This window comes from Hyperoodon ampullatus, assembly GCF_949752795.1.
Source record: "Hyperoodon ampullatus genome assembly, chromosome: 8".
NCBI lineage: Eukaryota > Metazoa > Chordata > Mammalia > Artiodactyla > Ziphiidae > Hyperoodon > Hyperoodon ampullatus.
This window is the reverse complement of record NC_136921.1, coordinates 30,318,402-30,333,715: the sequence shown is the minus strand read 5'-3', so window position 1 is coordinate 30,333,715 and position 15,314 is coordinate 30,318,402. Positions and strand designations below refer to the sequence as shown.

Sequence of the window (15,314 nt, the reverse complement as noted above, 5' to 3'; positions counted from 1 at the left end):
AAGAGGTAAGAGCCTGTCTAGGTAAGGACACAAAAGTAGGAGCACAAGGCATACATGGAGGTTTTAAAATATCGAGAGATATGAAAAACCCAGATTTACCTTCACTCAGTACCCCTAAAGACACAATCTCCCCAGGGGGTGAGCCATGGTACCAGTATTTCAACGTAGTGGCTATACTGTGTGCAGCTAAGATGCCCCCAAATTGTCTTCCTGTGGCGGTGAACTTTTTAAGACTTTCCACAAATTCTCTGTTTACCCACTCACTGTAAGGAGAGAAAGAAACAATTTTACAATGGAGGAAGGAATAGGAATGAATAAGAATGTTCCCTGGGTCAATGGATCTGAGTACAAGAAATCACCTCCACAAAACAGAAATATGACTTCCTGCGCCCCTTCTTCAAGCTTCTTTAATCCCATAAAGAGTCAACTGAAAAGTAATGAAACAGAGCAGAAAGGAGTCCTAAAGTTTCAAACTAAAAACTTGATACCATAAATATGGAACACAGAAAAGTGGCCAAAGGCTGCAAGAACAATTAATTTCATCACAAAGAATTGATTCTCCATAGAAGCTATCTTGGAACCAGTGGTATCCTTCATTTTAAATAAAATAGTATCATGAAATGTTGAATTATTCACATTGAGAACTAAGGAAATAATTACATTTTCTAATCTGAAGTTTAAACTTGGGGAACAGTCCAGCTGGACTAGAACAAGCATGAAACAGCTGCCCTTGCTAAGCCGGCACGATACACCTCCAGGAGATGCTGCCCGCACACACGCAGCAATGCAGAGGAACCACACTCCAAGACAATGAGTCCAGGGACACAATTTCTAGGTGTGAGTAAAGGAAGGGAAGGCAAGAAAGGGGTGATGGAAAGGACATGCTACCACTGGGAAAGTGCTGCAAAGTTTCGAAATTGTTCCAAAGGCGTTCCTCCCCCTTCCTCCTTCCATGCCCTTTTCGTAATGGTGGTGTTGACTGTGACAGGCACAGTTTCTAAGTGCTTTGCCTGTCTTAACCCATTTCATCTTCCCAATGACCCTATAAGACCCGTACTCTGCTACCATTTCCACTTGGCAGATGGAAAAACCGAGGCACAAAGACGTTAAGTAACTTCTCTAAAGTCACACAGCTAATGAGTGGCTGAATGAGAATTCCAACCCAGGTGGCTTGGCTCCAGAGATGGTGCCCCTTACCACGTCTCAATTCTGCCTTTCCTGGAACCCAACACCCAGCACGGCCTGGGCCTGCTCACCATTGTAATTCCTTATTCTCGAAGCTTTTTCAACTAATTTCAACTTGGACAGAGGTCTTTACATTAAATAAGATTCACTTTACATATGTTTGTTTTAGTGATAACGTTAATGGGATCTGTGAGCCACTTTAAGGATAATCTGAAATATAAAAATTCAAAATTCCAAAATCAAATAAATTGGGGGTGGGGATGACTAGTTGAAATTCTGTGGAATTCTCTACATTTCTTCAATAAAAAGCATAAATGAGGATGACTGTGAACAGTTACTTCTGCACACAGATTTCTAAGATGATTTTTAAATGATTATAATAACATTACACGTTTATTCAATATTGTTAGACTACTTCACTTAAAAAGATACTGTACCTATCAAAAATCAGGCTTAAAACAGGGCGTGAATAGTGAGGAGGTCCCCAAACAGCACTCTCATATCTGTAAACCTTGGCTTTTCTCAGATCGACGTAGTTATTGCCACTAATATTACCCCAAATTATCACATCTTTGATGCCTGTGAAGAAAAGAAATTTAAAAAAATAACATAATATAAAAAATTGACTGTAGTCTACTTTCTGTTTGTGTGTTTATTTTACAATTGGTCCTTTTGCTATAAAACAGACTTAAGTTTATGCTCCCTAAAAATGTGCAAATACTGTGGATCATCTCCTTAATCATCAAGAGTCTGGCCATTCCTAATAATGCACGTGGATGGTGTGAGCATAGGACTGACTTCAGGGAACACTGAAATGCTCCCTGAAAGAAATTGCTACTGAAAATTATACCCCTGCTCTGGTCCTAACTTCACCACTCTGCTTGTCATGAAGAGGATTTTATCTGCTTTGATTCTGACAGAGAGTCCCTGATTTTAGACTGGAATAGAAGTTTGGGCAAGTCACTTGACTCCCTGGGTGGCTTTCGTTTCCTGAAGAACGGAGGTGCTGTAATAAGAGGACCCTGAGGAACATCTTAATCAACAAAGAGATATTGAATTAGCTTGTATGTATGAGGCACTTTTAGGTGGGAGGCTCAGAAGAAAACAAATCAGCCCAAATCCTTGCAATATTCTGGGGGTAGAGGGGAGTGGGTGAGACAGAGATTAATTCTGACTTGGGGGATTTAGGGAGATTTCCGTGAGCTGCACCATAGTCACTGAAACAACGGGAAGGATTGTGGTTCCATTGATAACATAAAGGATACAAGAGGTGGATCAGACTGGGGAGGACGACAACAGGTTCAGTTTGGTGTGTGTTGGTTTGAAGTGACAGCATGACGTCCAGGTGGCAATGTTTGACAAGGTAGGGCTCAGCAGCAAGGCCCAGGCCTGGAGCTTTGGGAATGGATGGGCTTGTTCAGGAAGAATGTAAAGCACAAAGGGAAGACATGCTCTAGGTAGAACCTACAGTGCACACAGCATCAGCTATTCTCTCTTTCCTATTTTTCAAAAAACAGTAGAAGTGTTCTGAATAGTTTTTCTGCTGGTCCTGTGCTTATCGGCTTTGAATACAGCAGGGTTTAGAATTTATGGTACCACCAGACCCACAGGAGAGCAGCTTTCTGGTTGAAAGTGGCTGCCCTGTTTTAAATTTTGTAACACTGCCTCTTCTTGACACTTTCATCAGTGTATCATGGATCTTTTGTGAGAAATCAGTATCTACACATATACATATAAGGTTGATAACAGAGATAAAATAATTAGGAAACGTTTTCCTACTGAATAATTTTATTATCCATTTGGCTGAGGTATGCACTGACCCTGGGGGTAAGACACTAATGATTTGTATGCAAGAATACTAGAAGTTATGGTCCTAGGGCTTTGCCCTAATGTGTTAGGGGCTCACCAAAGTCCTTTATAGATCTGACTGAGAGCATTCTAGGCTCAAATTTCACTGTCTTCCCAATTTTGCTTGATGTCATGCCTTGCACTTCCTGGCATTCTAAATGGACTTCGCTGCACCTGCTCCATCTAAGGGCACAAATAGCTAAAGTCTGTCAAACATGACAAATATTTTTAGATACAGCACTCCCCCTTTAGATACAAAAATCCATTTTCTGATTCTGTCTCATCCTCCTGTGATTTTGACCTCTATAAGTACAAAGATTATTAGGAGCAGAAACTGATCAGATAGCATAATCACCTTAACAAGTTTACTATCCTTGCAAATGTTTACCATGTGTCGGGCACTCCTCCAAGCACTTTAGAAATATTATCTCTTTAAATCCTTGCATCATTTCTAGGATGTAGGTGCCATTTACATCCTCATTTTACAGGTGAGGAAGCGAGGCACAGCAAGGTTAAGTGATTTGCCCCAAGCCACACAGGTGGGAAGTGGGGTGGGGTCACTTTAACAGAGCCCTGAGTATTTTTTTAAAAAAACACCAATTACATTGGTTGACTACTATCACGAAAAAAAAAAAAAGGAATATTAAGTTTCCAATTACTACTTGAAAAATAGAAATCTTATCATTTAAATATTTGTTTCTTAATTTTTATAATGATGGGAAAAGATCACCTAGTCATCAAAGCTAGTAGAAAGAAAATGCACAGAAGTGAAATCCCACAATCAGAAGTTCTTGGCCTCTGCTTCATAGTTTCTAGTCCAGATATCCCGACTGATTTTAGAGGGGACAGTGTTCTTCCTAGCTGCTGTGAAATCACGCTGTTTAAAACCAGACATGGAAACGGGAGCTCACTCACATGACGGAGTCGTTTTCAGTTTTCTGGCCAGCGCTGCCTTCGCTTTGCCTTCTACGCCCAAGGCCACAGCGATAATATTGTGGGCGAAGTTTGGGGCGTATCTCATAAGCAAAGACGTTTTGAGATTCACAAAGGTTTTTCCTCCCACAATAATTCTGACGGAATCATGAGCATTTTTCTCAATCAGGGATCCGTAGAGGTGGCACAGACTAGCCCTGCTTCGGATGCAGTCTTCCAAACTGTACACCTCCTTGTCCACGTGGTCGTCGAGGAAGATGATCACGTGGGCCTGGCGGAAGGCCTCCTCCGCTCGGGTGCAGACGGACACACTCTGCAGGAAGGGCGATGCCAGGTCCTGAGCCTCTTTCATAAGGCTTGTGAGTTTCTCTTCTGCCTGCTTGTTGTCAAATAGGTTTATGCTAATTTCCATATGCGGTCCAAACACTTCACCACTTGTCAAGATGGGAATTAGGTTGTAGCAGGCAGGAGCCGATGCGCTAATAAAAATGCAAAGCCGATTACGAATGGTTAAATCTTTTGCTCCTTTTCAGGCTTTATTCTTTTTTTTTTTTTTAAGTATCAACCATGTATTGAAGTCTTTTTTAAAAATAAATTTATTTATTCATTTATTTTCGGCTGTGTTGGGTCTTCATTGCTGTGCGCGGGCTTTCTCTAGTTGCAGCGAGCGGGGGCTACTCTCCGTTGTGGTGCGTGGGCTTCCCATTGCGGTGGCTTCTCTTGTTGTGGAGCACGGGCTCTAGGCGAGAGGGCTTCAGAAGTTGTGGCATGCGGGCTCAGTAGTTGTGGCTCATGGGCTCTAGAGCTCAGGCTCAGTAGTCATGGCGCAAGGGCTTAGTTGCCCCGCGGCATGTGGGATCTTCCCGGACCAGGGCTTGAACCCGTGTCCCCTGCACTGGCAGGCGGATTCTTAACCACTGTGCCACCAGGGAAGTCCCAAGTCTTTATTCTTAATAGATATTCTTCTGCACGTGCATTAATAGGGTGATTTAATATATTAAATTGGCATACACAGCTGCACAGACATTTTTAAGGCTAGAAATCAAAAGTAGAACAAAATAATTCTCACTGCTAACTTCTTGCTTTGGCCATCTGAAAACAATACAAAAGTAAGAAATGTACCTGTTTATAAGGCTTTCCAAATTAAATAGAATAGGCAGAAAGCAAAATTTAAAAGAACTGTGTCATATTACTGTAATTACGTGTTTACATTCTTTTTAAAAAAAGATAAGGAAATCAGTTTCATTTAACCATAACTCTTTTCTATTTTGTACCCTTATCTGCAAAGTAATGACATCTTTTAGAAAGCCCTATTTTTCCAAATCCTTATATAGAAGCCTAGGATCAACACAGGAGAGGTATCATGTATCTGCACCCACAATTCAGCCAGTATTTGAGTACTCTATAGCTTGGCTGATAACTGAGAGCCCTAATGACCCCTGAGGGGGGAGTTTAGAAATGCATCTGGGCATTTTTTCACAGTGGGTTTGGAGAGAGGCGCAGTGGTGTTTTCAAGAGAATCTGTACCATTTTAATCCGTTAAAAATATATAGGGGCTTCCCTGGTGGTCCAGTGGTTAGGACTCTGTGCTCCCAATGCAGGGGGCCCGGGTTCGATCCCTGGTCGGGGAGCTGGGTCCCGCAGGCCACAAGGAGGAGTCCGCATGCCGGAAATAAGAGCCCGGATGCCGCAAATAAAGATCCCGCGTGCTGCAGCTAAGACCCAGCACAGCCAAATAAATAAATAAATATTAAAGAAATTCTAAAGCAGATGTAATATTATTAAATCTGGGTGTAAAGTTCATGTACGGTTAGGTTATTACATCATTCTCAGTTCTTTTCTGCATTTGGAATCTTTCCTAATAACAAATAATTTTTCAGATGAGCCTGTATATTAGGATACACACATAGGTAGCAAGAAGGGCAGTGTGAAAGACAGACTGAGAGGTGGGGAAAGGAAAGGGGGAGGGAGAGATAGAGCAAGAGGGACAGCAAAAGGACAAAGAGAGAGACAGAGCACAGAGGTAGAGAGAAAAAGCGATGACAAGCATCGAATGTGTCCACCCACCACTGAGAGTGAGAGTGACGAGGAGAAAAAGTGAGACGGGGCAAGAGTGAGGGGGGTGAGGTTACAGAGAATGAGCGCAACATGGAAGAGCTAAGGATGAGGACAACTCTAGCAAGTGGGAAAGAGGAAGAGGGCAACGGTCAGGAAGATGGCAGAGGGAAGGAAGGAAACAAGGGAGAGGGAAGGAAGGACAGTGAGGCGAAGAGCAAGACGGTATGAGCAGCAGACAGCATGAGACACGCAGAATGAGGGCAGGAGAGCTGGAGACAGTTATGCAGAGTAAATATCTTTGCTATAAAGTTACTCTTAGATTTAGTATGTATGTGTATTATATGCATATTACATACACATTAAATCTATATATAGTCTAAAACTCATACATGGGGCTACACTAGGGGATATATATGCATATACATATATTACATATCTATAATATTCGTATACATACATACAAATCTCAAACTTGACACTCAGATATTCTTCCATCATGTAATTAATCCTACATCATTGTCCTTCTAAACATAAAAAGCCAACCTCACGAATCCTGGGATGTGACGGTCCCACCTGGTGATCCAGACCTGCAAGGGGCTGATGAGACCTTTCAGGGCTTCTTTCTCCAGCTCTTTTTCTATGTGTGCCCCCAGGTTCTCTTGAGCAACTGTCTTCATCAGCTCAGTTGTCATGCTAGAGGTGACACCATAGTAAAGCTAAATATTGGGAAAGAAAAAATCAACACCAGAATAGCTGACAATGGCTATAATGGAAAGTTCTTGTTTAAAGCCCAAATAGAGTAAAAAGAGAGCTGAGAGAATACCTTAGAAAGCAAGACATTTGAAAAATATAATAATAGGAGAGAACAATAACGTTTTAGACAGATAAATCAACTTAATTTGTATACCTGGGCATGTTCTAGGAACTCTTTATATCCTCCCAAAAGCAAACCCTTTCCTCCACGATCCAACAGCTCTCTCCAGATGATGGGGGAATTTTTGTGACTCCACTTATTCTTTTTACACAACTCTTTCAGCCACTCCTATTGAATGATATAGTCCACGAGAAGTCACACATTGAATCTGCCTTGGAATTCAATTCAATGCTTTAGAGTTCAAACATTAAAATACTAGTTTTTTTTTGTTTTTGTTTTTGTTTTTGTTTTTAGCGGTACGCGGGCCTCTCACTGTTGTGGCCTCTCCCATTGCGGAGCACAGGCTCCGGATGCACAGGCTCAGCGGCCATGGCTTACGGGCCCAGCTGCTCCGCGGCATGTGGGATCTTCCCGGACCAGGGCACGAACCCGTGTCCCCTGCATCGGCAGGCGGACTCTCAACCACTGCACTACCAGGGAAGCCCAGTTTTTTTTTTCTTACTACCTCTGTGTATACATAATAAAATTTAGATATCTTTAAACTGTAAAATATAAGTATAGAAATAGTGATAAGTTGAGTAACAAATTAATCAAGTAAGAAAGAATATTCGAATTCATCGACCAAATAAAGGTACTGAATGTTGCTTTCTTTCCTGAGTAGACCTGAAGTGCAAGGGTTTGGCTTAAAAAATAAGCCGAGTTTTCCAACTCAAATGGTCTTCTATATGAGATGTCTCTGGTCTTAGGGCCATATAAATTTGATATTGCTTTCCAAATATGGGAGTATAGTTTATATTTTTTAGATGGAATTAATGAGCTAAAAATTATCTGGGGATTTCTGATAATATTTACTAGAAAAAGTTTAAATCATCATTATCTGGTTTGTGTACACCAGGCCTTCCAATGACAATATCTGCATAGAGACAGAATGCAACATTTCTTTGGGTAAAGTACATGGCAACATTCTTGTCTTTGGAGGAATGTATCATGAAGCTACCTTAGAAATAAAATCTTACAAATGAATTTCCCTTGTTGATGTTTCCACCATGATGATTCCCCCATGGCCCCTCTAGTCACAACATAGCCTGACCAGTGAAATACTGGGAATCTAGAAGAAAGAGACTCTACCTCAAAGGACCTTCAGCAGCAAGCAGGGCATGGTGATGTCCTGGCAGGAGCTGGAAGAATATGTACAGGGCTGGACCCTGAGGGTGCTGAATCAAGAGTGGAACATAAAGCTGGACAAGAGAGAATTTATCAAAATGAATCACTCTTCTGCTATTCAAGAGTGTACGCCCTGACAAAGACCTCAGAAGAGAGTGCTAACATGTTGCTAGGATGGCTCTTCAGAGCTTGGAGGAAGGGATGAAATAAAATGGAAATGACAGAACTGTCATGGAAGGCCATGGAAGAAGGGATGAAAAAGCTTAGAAAAAATGGGCTCGCTAGAGTGGATATGCTATGATGGAAGGCTGGAAAACTACTGGTCACCTATATTCTCTGGAAGGGCCTGGAGGACACCACATTCACCAAAGTGACAAGGAATGCACCGATGAGAGGGGTCTCAGCATCACTGAGAAGCCTGGCGTGGCTGTCAATTCTGAGCCATGGCTGTTAAATGACATGCTGTTATAGAGCTGGGCCCCATGGCAATTGGGATGATAGAATTCTGAAATAAAAGAGGACAGGGGGCAGTGCCAACCAGAGAACATCTATTATAACAGAAGCACTAAGCAACCCAGCAGTAAGATAACTTAGACAGCCGAAGGCACAATGGGGACATGAAAAAGTTAGAGCTTATGCAACGGTCTGAGAAAACAAGTTATCACTCATCAAAGCTCATCTAGCCATTGCTGCTGCCATTAACAGAGATCAACACAGACCTCCTGTTAATGGCACTATCCCTCAAAGACAACAACCAGCCTTTTGGTGAACCTGATCACATTGGACCCCTTCTACCCTGGAAAGAGCAGTGATTCACCTTGATTTTAATCAACATATATTCTGGATAAAGAATTGCCTTTATTGCTTGCAGGACTTTGGCCAGCACCCTGTTCAAGACTTTTCAAAATATTTAACCTACCAACGTGGGATCCTGCATAACATCACTTTGAACCAAGAAACCCATTTTAAAGTAAAGGATGCATGACATTGGGCATGAAACCAGGGACCCACTGGCCCTATCATATATGGCAACATCTAGCAGCATGATAGAGGGATGGAACAACACTCTGAAGATGCAGGCACCAGCTTAGAGACTGATACCTTGCAAGGATGGGGGTACCATCTTTCAGGATGCAATATATACCACAAATCAATAGAGTTTTGCCCCAATAGGTCGAATACATGAATCCAGGAACCAAGGATGGAATTAAGAGTGACCCTGCTTACCATCACTCCCAGGGACCCACCCAGGGTGAGGGGTGCTTCTATCAGGAAGAGCCCCATTAAACTTTAATCTATGGCTGCCACATGGTCACTTAGAGCTCCTGTGCCAAGAGATCAGCCAGTAAGAAAAGGAGTTACCATCATGGAAGGGGTAATTGCCCCTGTTGGTCAGGAGCTCGTAGGGCAGCTATTACCCAATGTGGGCAGGAAAGAATGATTGGCATCTAGGTAATCCATTGAGGCATCCTTGGTAGTGCCTTGCTCAATTTTGACAACAAAAGGACAGGTGCAACAGTCATATCCTGAAAAGGGAATAGAGACGAGGGCTCAGACCCCTAAGGATACAGGTGTAAGTCACCACCACACCTAATGAGTCACCTGAATCAGCAGAGGGTGAGGGGAATCTACAATGGATAGAAGAGAAGAAAGGTGATGAGTCAGTTATGGTGCTGAATGATGCGTAGTGCTGAAATGATGTGCAGCGGAGACTATTGTTCATTTAACTAAACTTCCTCTTATAAAGTTTCCCTGGGGAGAGATGCCAACCAGAATTCTGGAAGAGCTGTTCCCAGACGGTGTGAACGTATTACATGCAGCATGTGGACCCAAAAGGCACAACTGGTGAACGAGCAGATCCGGTCACGTGTAGTCTCTATTCCTCCTTCGTGACCAAGGCACTCATTCCCCCTGCCACGAGGTGTATTGGCTGTTGATGGCTCAGTGCTGAGTCTCTCTCTGGAAACTGACCTCAGCCAAAGGATGTTCCCTTGCCTAAGGTTAAGTCTCTTCCCCAGGGCAGCCCACATCCTATGACTGTTAGCTGTAGGAGAACAAAAGCCTGGCCTCCTATCTCTGAAGGGCCATCCCAGCTTCAGAGTTCCCTGTAGGGCTGGCTGAGCCCTCTGTTAGAGCTGTATGGCAGTTCAACTTCCCCCAGTGCCCAGTCCTGCTGCCCTCATTCTTTCTAAGGATGTTGTTCCCAAGAGCACTCCCCAGTAAAGGAAACTCCTTCACCCAAATTTCCATCTCAGTCCCAAAGAAGGGTGTGTCAAATAAACAAGTCCCTCATGCCATTAGAAATCAATACGAAGGAGACTTGAAAGTTAAAAAGTGCAGTATAAGCTATGTGGATTCTTGTGGGGGAAATACCAAGTCAAATTGATTCTACTTACTGGTTAGGGCCTCATTTGTTCTATTAGGTACTAAGAAAAAAATATAAATAATGTTTTGAGGCTGATAAGTCAGGACTTATTTTACTAATATTAAAATATCAATAGTACATGAACATTCATTACTGGAAAGTTATCTGATACACTAGCTAATATTTAATTAAATCAGAACACATTTTTCTGTGTGTGTAAGTTTAACAAACTGTAAAGGCCTCTTACCTCCCAAACATCAGGATGTTGTGTAATTTTATGTATCCGAAAATCAGGAAGATTCGTTTGTAAATAATCTGCCAGAAGTTCTGCTTTAGCATAATATGGGCAATCTGCTCTACCTAAAAAATTCAAATTAGCAATATTTTCTTTCATCACATGGAAATTAACATGTAGTTACAAGTATGTGTCATATAATTACAGAATTAATCATACAGTTACAATATAATTTATATAGTTATAGCATAAACTGCCATAACATAAACTTTTGATTTTTATTATATTGGCAAAATAAAATGAATTTCATAGGAGATCAGAATCATTAGTAATAAAATGTGGAAAGGAAAAAAGACTATTGAATATTTATTCTCCTCCAGTGCTATATTAGACCTCACTTCCTCTAAGAGGCTGCCAGGCTACTAATTAAGCATGAACTACTTATAATGAACTACTCATTAGTAGCTACTAAAAGGCAAAGTCTTAGGATACAGATATTGCAGGCATAAACACAGAGAAAGTGACAGCCACTAAAGTTGGTGGGACTGGATGTCCGGAAGAGTAGGAGGGGCGGGGCCAAGGGCAGAACCCTCTCTATAGCATTCTTCCCCGATTACTCCCAATCACCAGTGCTTCAACCTCCTGGTGACTTCTAAGTCATCAACCCTCTCAAACTCCCCCTGGCTATTAGCCTCCCTGTTTAGTTCAAATCCATGGCTCATGAATTCAGACCACTCCTTCAGGTTCATGTCTTCAATTCTCTTGCCCCACTGTGCTTCTGGCAAGTAAGCCTGGTAAAAGCCCTTCACCCTGAATGAACCCAGTAACTTGCCTTTTCTGTGCCTGGGTTTCATGTATGTGGCACCCCTGGATAAACATGGTAGAACCAAGCAGAGCAGCACCATTATAAATTCATGGTCACCAGTCTCTATGGGCCCTCAACTCTTCCTGGAGATCCCTCTGTTTCCCTTGGCAGCACTCTCTTCTGGTCTCTACAATTACCATTCCAAACTGTCTACTTCCTTCAAGCCTCTTCCTTCTCTCCAATATTTTTCTGTACTATCAGAAGACAGCAGAAAACTCTGCTTTCTACTTTATGCAAACTAAACCAAATCATACAAAAAGGCATCAGTTGGGAAATCCCCCAACCTCCTGCCATCAAACCTACTAGCCTATCTGCATTTGGATCCTTCCCTTCTTTCTTCTATTCAGTGGAAGGGGGATCCTACATCTTATCCAGATCCAGTCTCACCACATATGCTCTGAACACCACCCTCTTCCACCTCCGTTGGTTATCCCCTTTTTCTAGCATATTAGCTCTGTTTCTAATGGCCTGTTTCTACCATAATTAAAATATACTCATTATATTTAAGTCTCTCCTGTCCTGAGAAACAAAAAGCCCCTTCAGCCATTGCCTTCTACCTGCCCTTTTCTATTAAAACTTGAAATAGTTCTTGAAATAGTTCTCTACACTTGCCATCCCCAGTTCCACATGTCCATTGATTTCTCATGCCACTGCAATCTGGCTTTTCCCATAATTCTCTAGAAGGTCACCATGGACCTCCATGTCACTAAATCCAAAGGATATTTTTTGATCCTTTTCTTGTTGACCCTTGGTAGCATTTGTCTCCAACTCTTGAAATACCCACTATGGTGGGGGCATTCGTCAGGTTTTCTTCCTACTTCTCTGGCCACTCCTCATTACACTTTTAGGTTCCTATTCCTTTATTAATGCATTAAAAGGTTAGCATTCTACAAGGCATCTTATCTTCATACGCTATGATCCTTCCTGGATAATCTCCTCCACTCCTTTGGTTTCAAGTAGAAATCTGTATTTCCAGTTCAGAACTATCTCCTTATCTAGATGTCTACACCCTCCTGTATTTTTTCAACTCCTTCTAAATGTCTCATAGGCACTCAGCATGTCTATGGCAGATTTTGCTACTAAATTTGCTCCTTCTCTTATGTTCTTTCTGTTCATCTACCCAGTTATTTAAGAGTATTAACAGTACCCAGAGTATAAAGCCTACCCTTCTGCTTTTTTTCAATGACTTCCCATCTACCCAGTTATGCAAACTACTGCTTGGGAAAAATTTTAACTCTTTCTTCTCCCTTCCTTTCTTCCTCCACCTAGTTAAATGTCTAGTTCTATAGATTCTCCTCCCTAACATCTCTCCAGTCCATTCACTTCTTCCCATTTCCATTGTCCACCTTCCTAGACCAGGCCACCAGTATTTCCTTCCTGGACTACAGTACCTAACTGGGCTCTGGGCATCCAGTCTTTTTCTTCTCACATTGTAGCAATAACAGTCAGATAAAATGCAAATTTGATTATGTATCTCCTTCCAAAAACCTTCCATGTACTTTAGATAAAGTTTAAAATATTGAGGGCTTCCGTGGTGGTGCAGTGCTTAAGAATCCGCCTGCCAGTGCAGGGGACAAGGGTTCGAGCCCCAGTCCGGGAAGATCCCACATGCCGCGGAGCAACTAAGCCTGTGCACCACAACTACTGAGCTTGCGTGCCGCAGCTACTGAAGCCCGTGTGCCTAGAGCCCATGCTCTGCAACAAGAGAAGACACCACAGTGAGAGGCCCGTGCACTGCAATGAAGAGTAGCCCCCACTCGCTGCAACTAGAGAAAGCCCGCACACAGCAATGAAGACTCAATGCAGCCAAAAATAAATATAAATAAAAATAAATACATCTAAAAAAATATTGAACGTGGCTCACAAGAATATACGTTATCTAACTCTGGCCTTAACATATGATAGTCTCTTCCTTGTACTCTATGCTCCAACCCTACTAAATATTTTTCAATTTTCTGCTTATTGTATACTCTCAAAAATCACCACACTAGCTTTCCTCATTGCAGCCCCACTCCATGCTACCCGTGCCTAATTTACTTTCCTCCTCCCTACTTATTTCCTCTCTGATAGGTAACACTCATCTTTCAGGACCCTGATTAAAAAATCACTTCTTCTGGGAAGTCTTTGCCTAAGAAAGGTCCCCTGCCACTGCCCCTGCTCCTACAGAACCCAGCCCTGCCACTGCCACAAATGCAACGTTCTCAAAAATACTCTTCTGAATGAATAAAGGAGCAAAGGAAATAGGTTTTCAGGCAGATGGGAGATGACAATTGTGTTAAGGCATCAAAGAGGTCAAATAAGACAAGGACTGGACAGCTTCTGTAAAGTCATTGGTGACTTCGGTGAGGGCCATTTCTGAAAGGAGGCAGAAGTAGAAACCAGATTGAGTGGAAGGAGGACCTGGAGATAGAAGAGCAGTCTACCCTTTGGAGAAACTTGCTGAGAGGAAAGGAGGCAGGTACAATAGCCTGCTGCAGTAAAAGCCTCTTTGGTGGTTTTCTGGATGCCAGTCGACATTTCCAGTCCGTCCCCTCCACTGCTGACAAGGTGGGTTTCCTAAAATGCAAGCTCATTAAGATACCCTCCTGCTTAAACATTTTAAATGATTCCTCGTTGCTTTCAGCATACAGTTCAAACACCTTTGCTTGGTGTTCTTGAAGTGCAAGGATCTGGCTTCTGCTCCCATTCTTGCCCCAGGTCCAGTCACTTCCTCCATATCCAGAGGCCATGACACTTCTAGCCTCTGTGCCTTTTTCTGGAATGTCCTCCCTATTCCAAACCTTCACAAATCAGCTCTTGGAACACCCTCCAGAGCCCTGTGCACATACCCCCCATTGCATTAATCACACTGTATCAAAAGTACTTGTTTACATGCTTCTGTATCCCAGGAGACTGAAAGCTCCTCGAAGGCAGGGATGTGTCTTTCCGCTCACTGTATCCCCTGTGTCCAGCAGTGCTTTGTACACAGTCACTGCCCAACATACATTTTTGAATGAAAGCATAATAAAGCCTGGGTTGTCCATATAGAGGCTGGAGTTGCTAGAACATAAGCCAGTTAAGAAGATCACTGGCAAGCGGTCATAGGAGGAGAGTAGCTGTCAGTGTTTTGAGCGATCTGCGGGCGGACGCGGGGATCACTCACCAGCGAGTACGAATTTGGCCATGGTGAAGCCAGGACCCGCGGGCTTGAACCGCGGCTCCACCGTTTCCAGGCAACCACGCCGCTCAGGACTTGGCGCAGGCGCACTCTGAAGCTGAGCGCGGACTCTGGCGCCCAGCTGGAGAGGTTGCGTGTTGGGGTACACAGTTATACACTGTCGTTAAAAGCTCTGTGGTCTCCCCCGTTCCTTGCAGCTAAGAAAAACTAGTCCGTTTTTCGGTAGCCTTTCTTCACTCCAAGTAAACTATTTCCAACCTCCCGCGAACATAACACTTTTTGACCTATGAGGGATCCGTAGAATCTCGCGATTCGCTCAGTTCGCGGGGAAGCTGTTATGGCCGCGCCTCTGAATAACCATGGCGCTGTGAACTAAGGTGAGTGGAGGATGAAGGTGAGTGGAGGATGAGCATAGGCGCAACAGGTGGTCGTACTACGCCTTAGACTTATTGCCTTTTAGAGAAAGGTCTCAGGAGCTGCCCGGGAAGTAAGTTTAGGGAGGTGGGTTAATACTAAGAGGTCCAGCTCCGGAAGGACGGACCCCTGACACCGGTTCTGAGACCTGGTGAGACTGTCTAGTTGTTATCTCCAGACAAGCGCAGCCACGTGCAAGCATCACTTTAGTTTGCT

The 15,314-nt window shown here is 43.0% G+C and overlaps 1 protein-coding gene across 1 annotated transcript in view; it reads right to left on the bottom strand.

Annotated features, from left to right (window-relative positions):
- The window catches only part of MDH1B (malate dehydrogenase 1B), a gene marked incomplete at its 3' end in the record, with an annotated part of 38,864 nt that extends 24,170 nt beyond the window's left edge, over positions 1-14,694 (bottom strand). The window contains exons 1-7 of the mRNA XM_079710676.1: positions 14,666-14,694; positions 10,675-10,783; positions 6,932-7,066; positions 6,598-6,740; positions 3,949-4,445; positions 1,623-1,764; positions 100-263 (exon numbers count right to left, since the gene is read on the bottom strand). Of these exons, the coding sequence (XP_079566802.1) occupies positions 100-263; positions 1,623-1,764; positions 3,949-4,445; positions 6,598-6,740; positions 6,932-7,066; positions 10,675-10,783; positions 14,666-14,691 (1,216 nt within the window). The 5' untranslated portion in view covers positions 14,692-14,694. The remainder of the gene's footprint in view (positions 1-99; positions 264-1,622; positions 1,765-3,948; positions 4,446-6,597; positions 6,741-6,931; positions 7,067-10,674; positions 10,784-14,665) is intronic.
- Between the last annotated feature and the right edge of the window lie 620 nt (positions 14,695-15,314).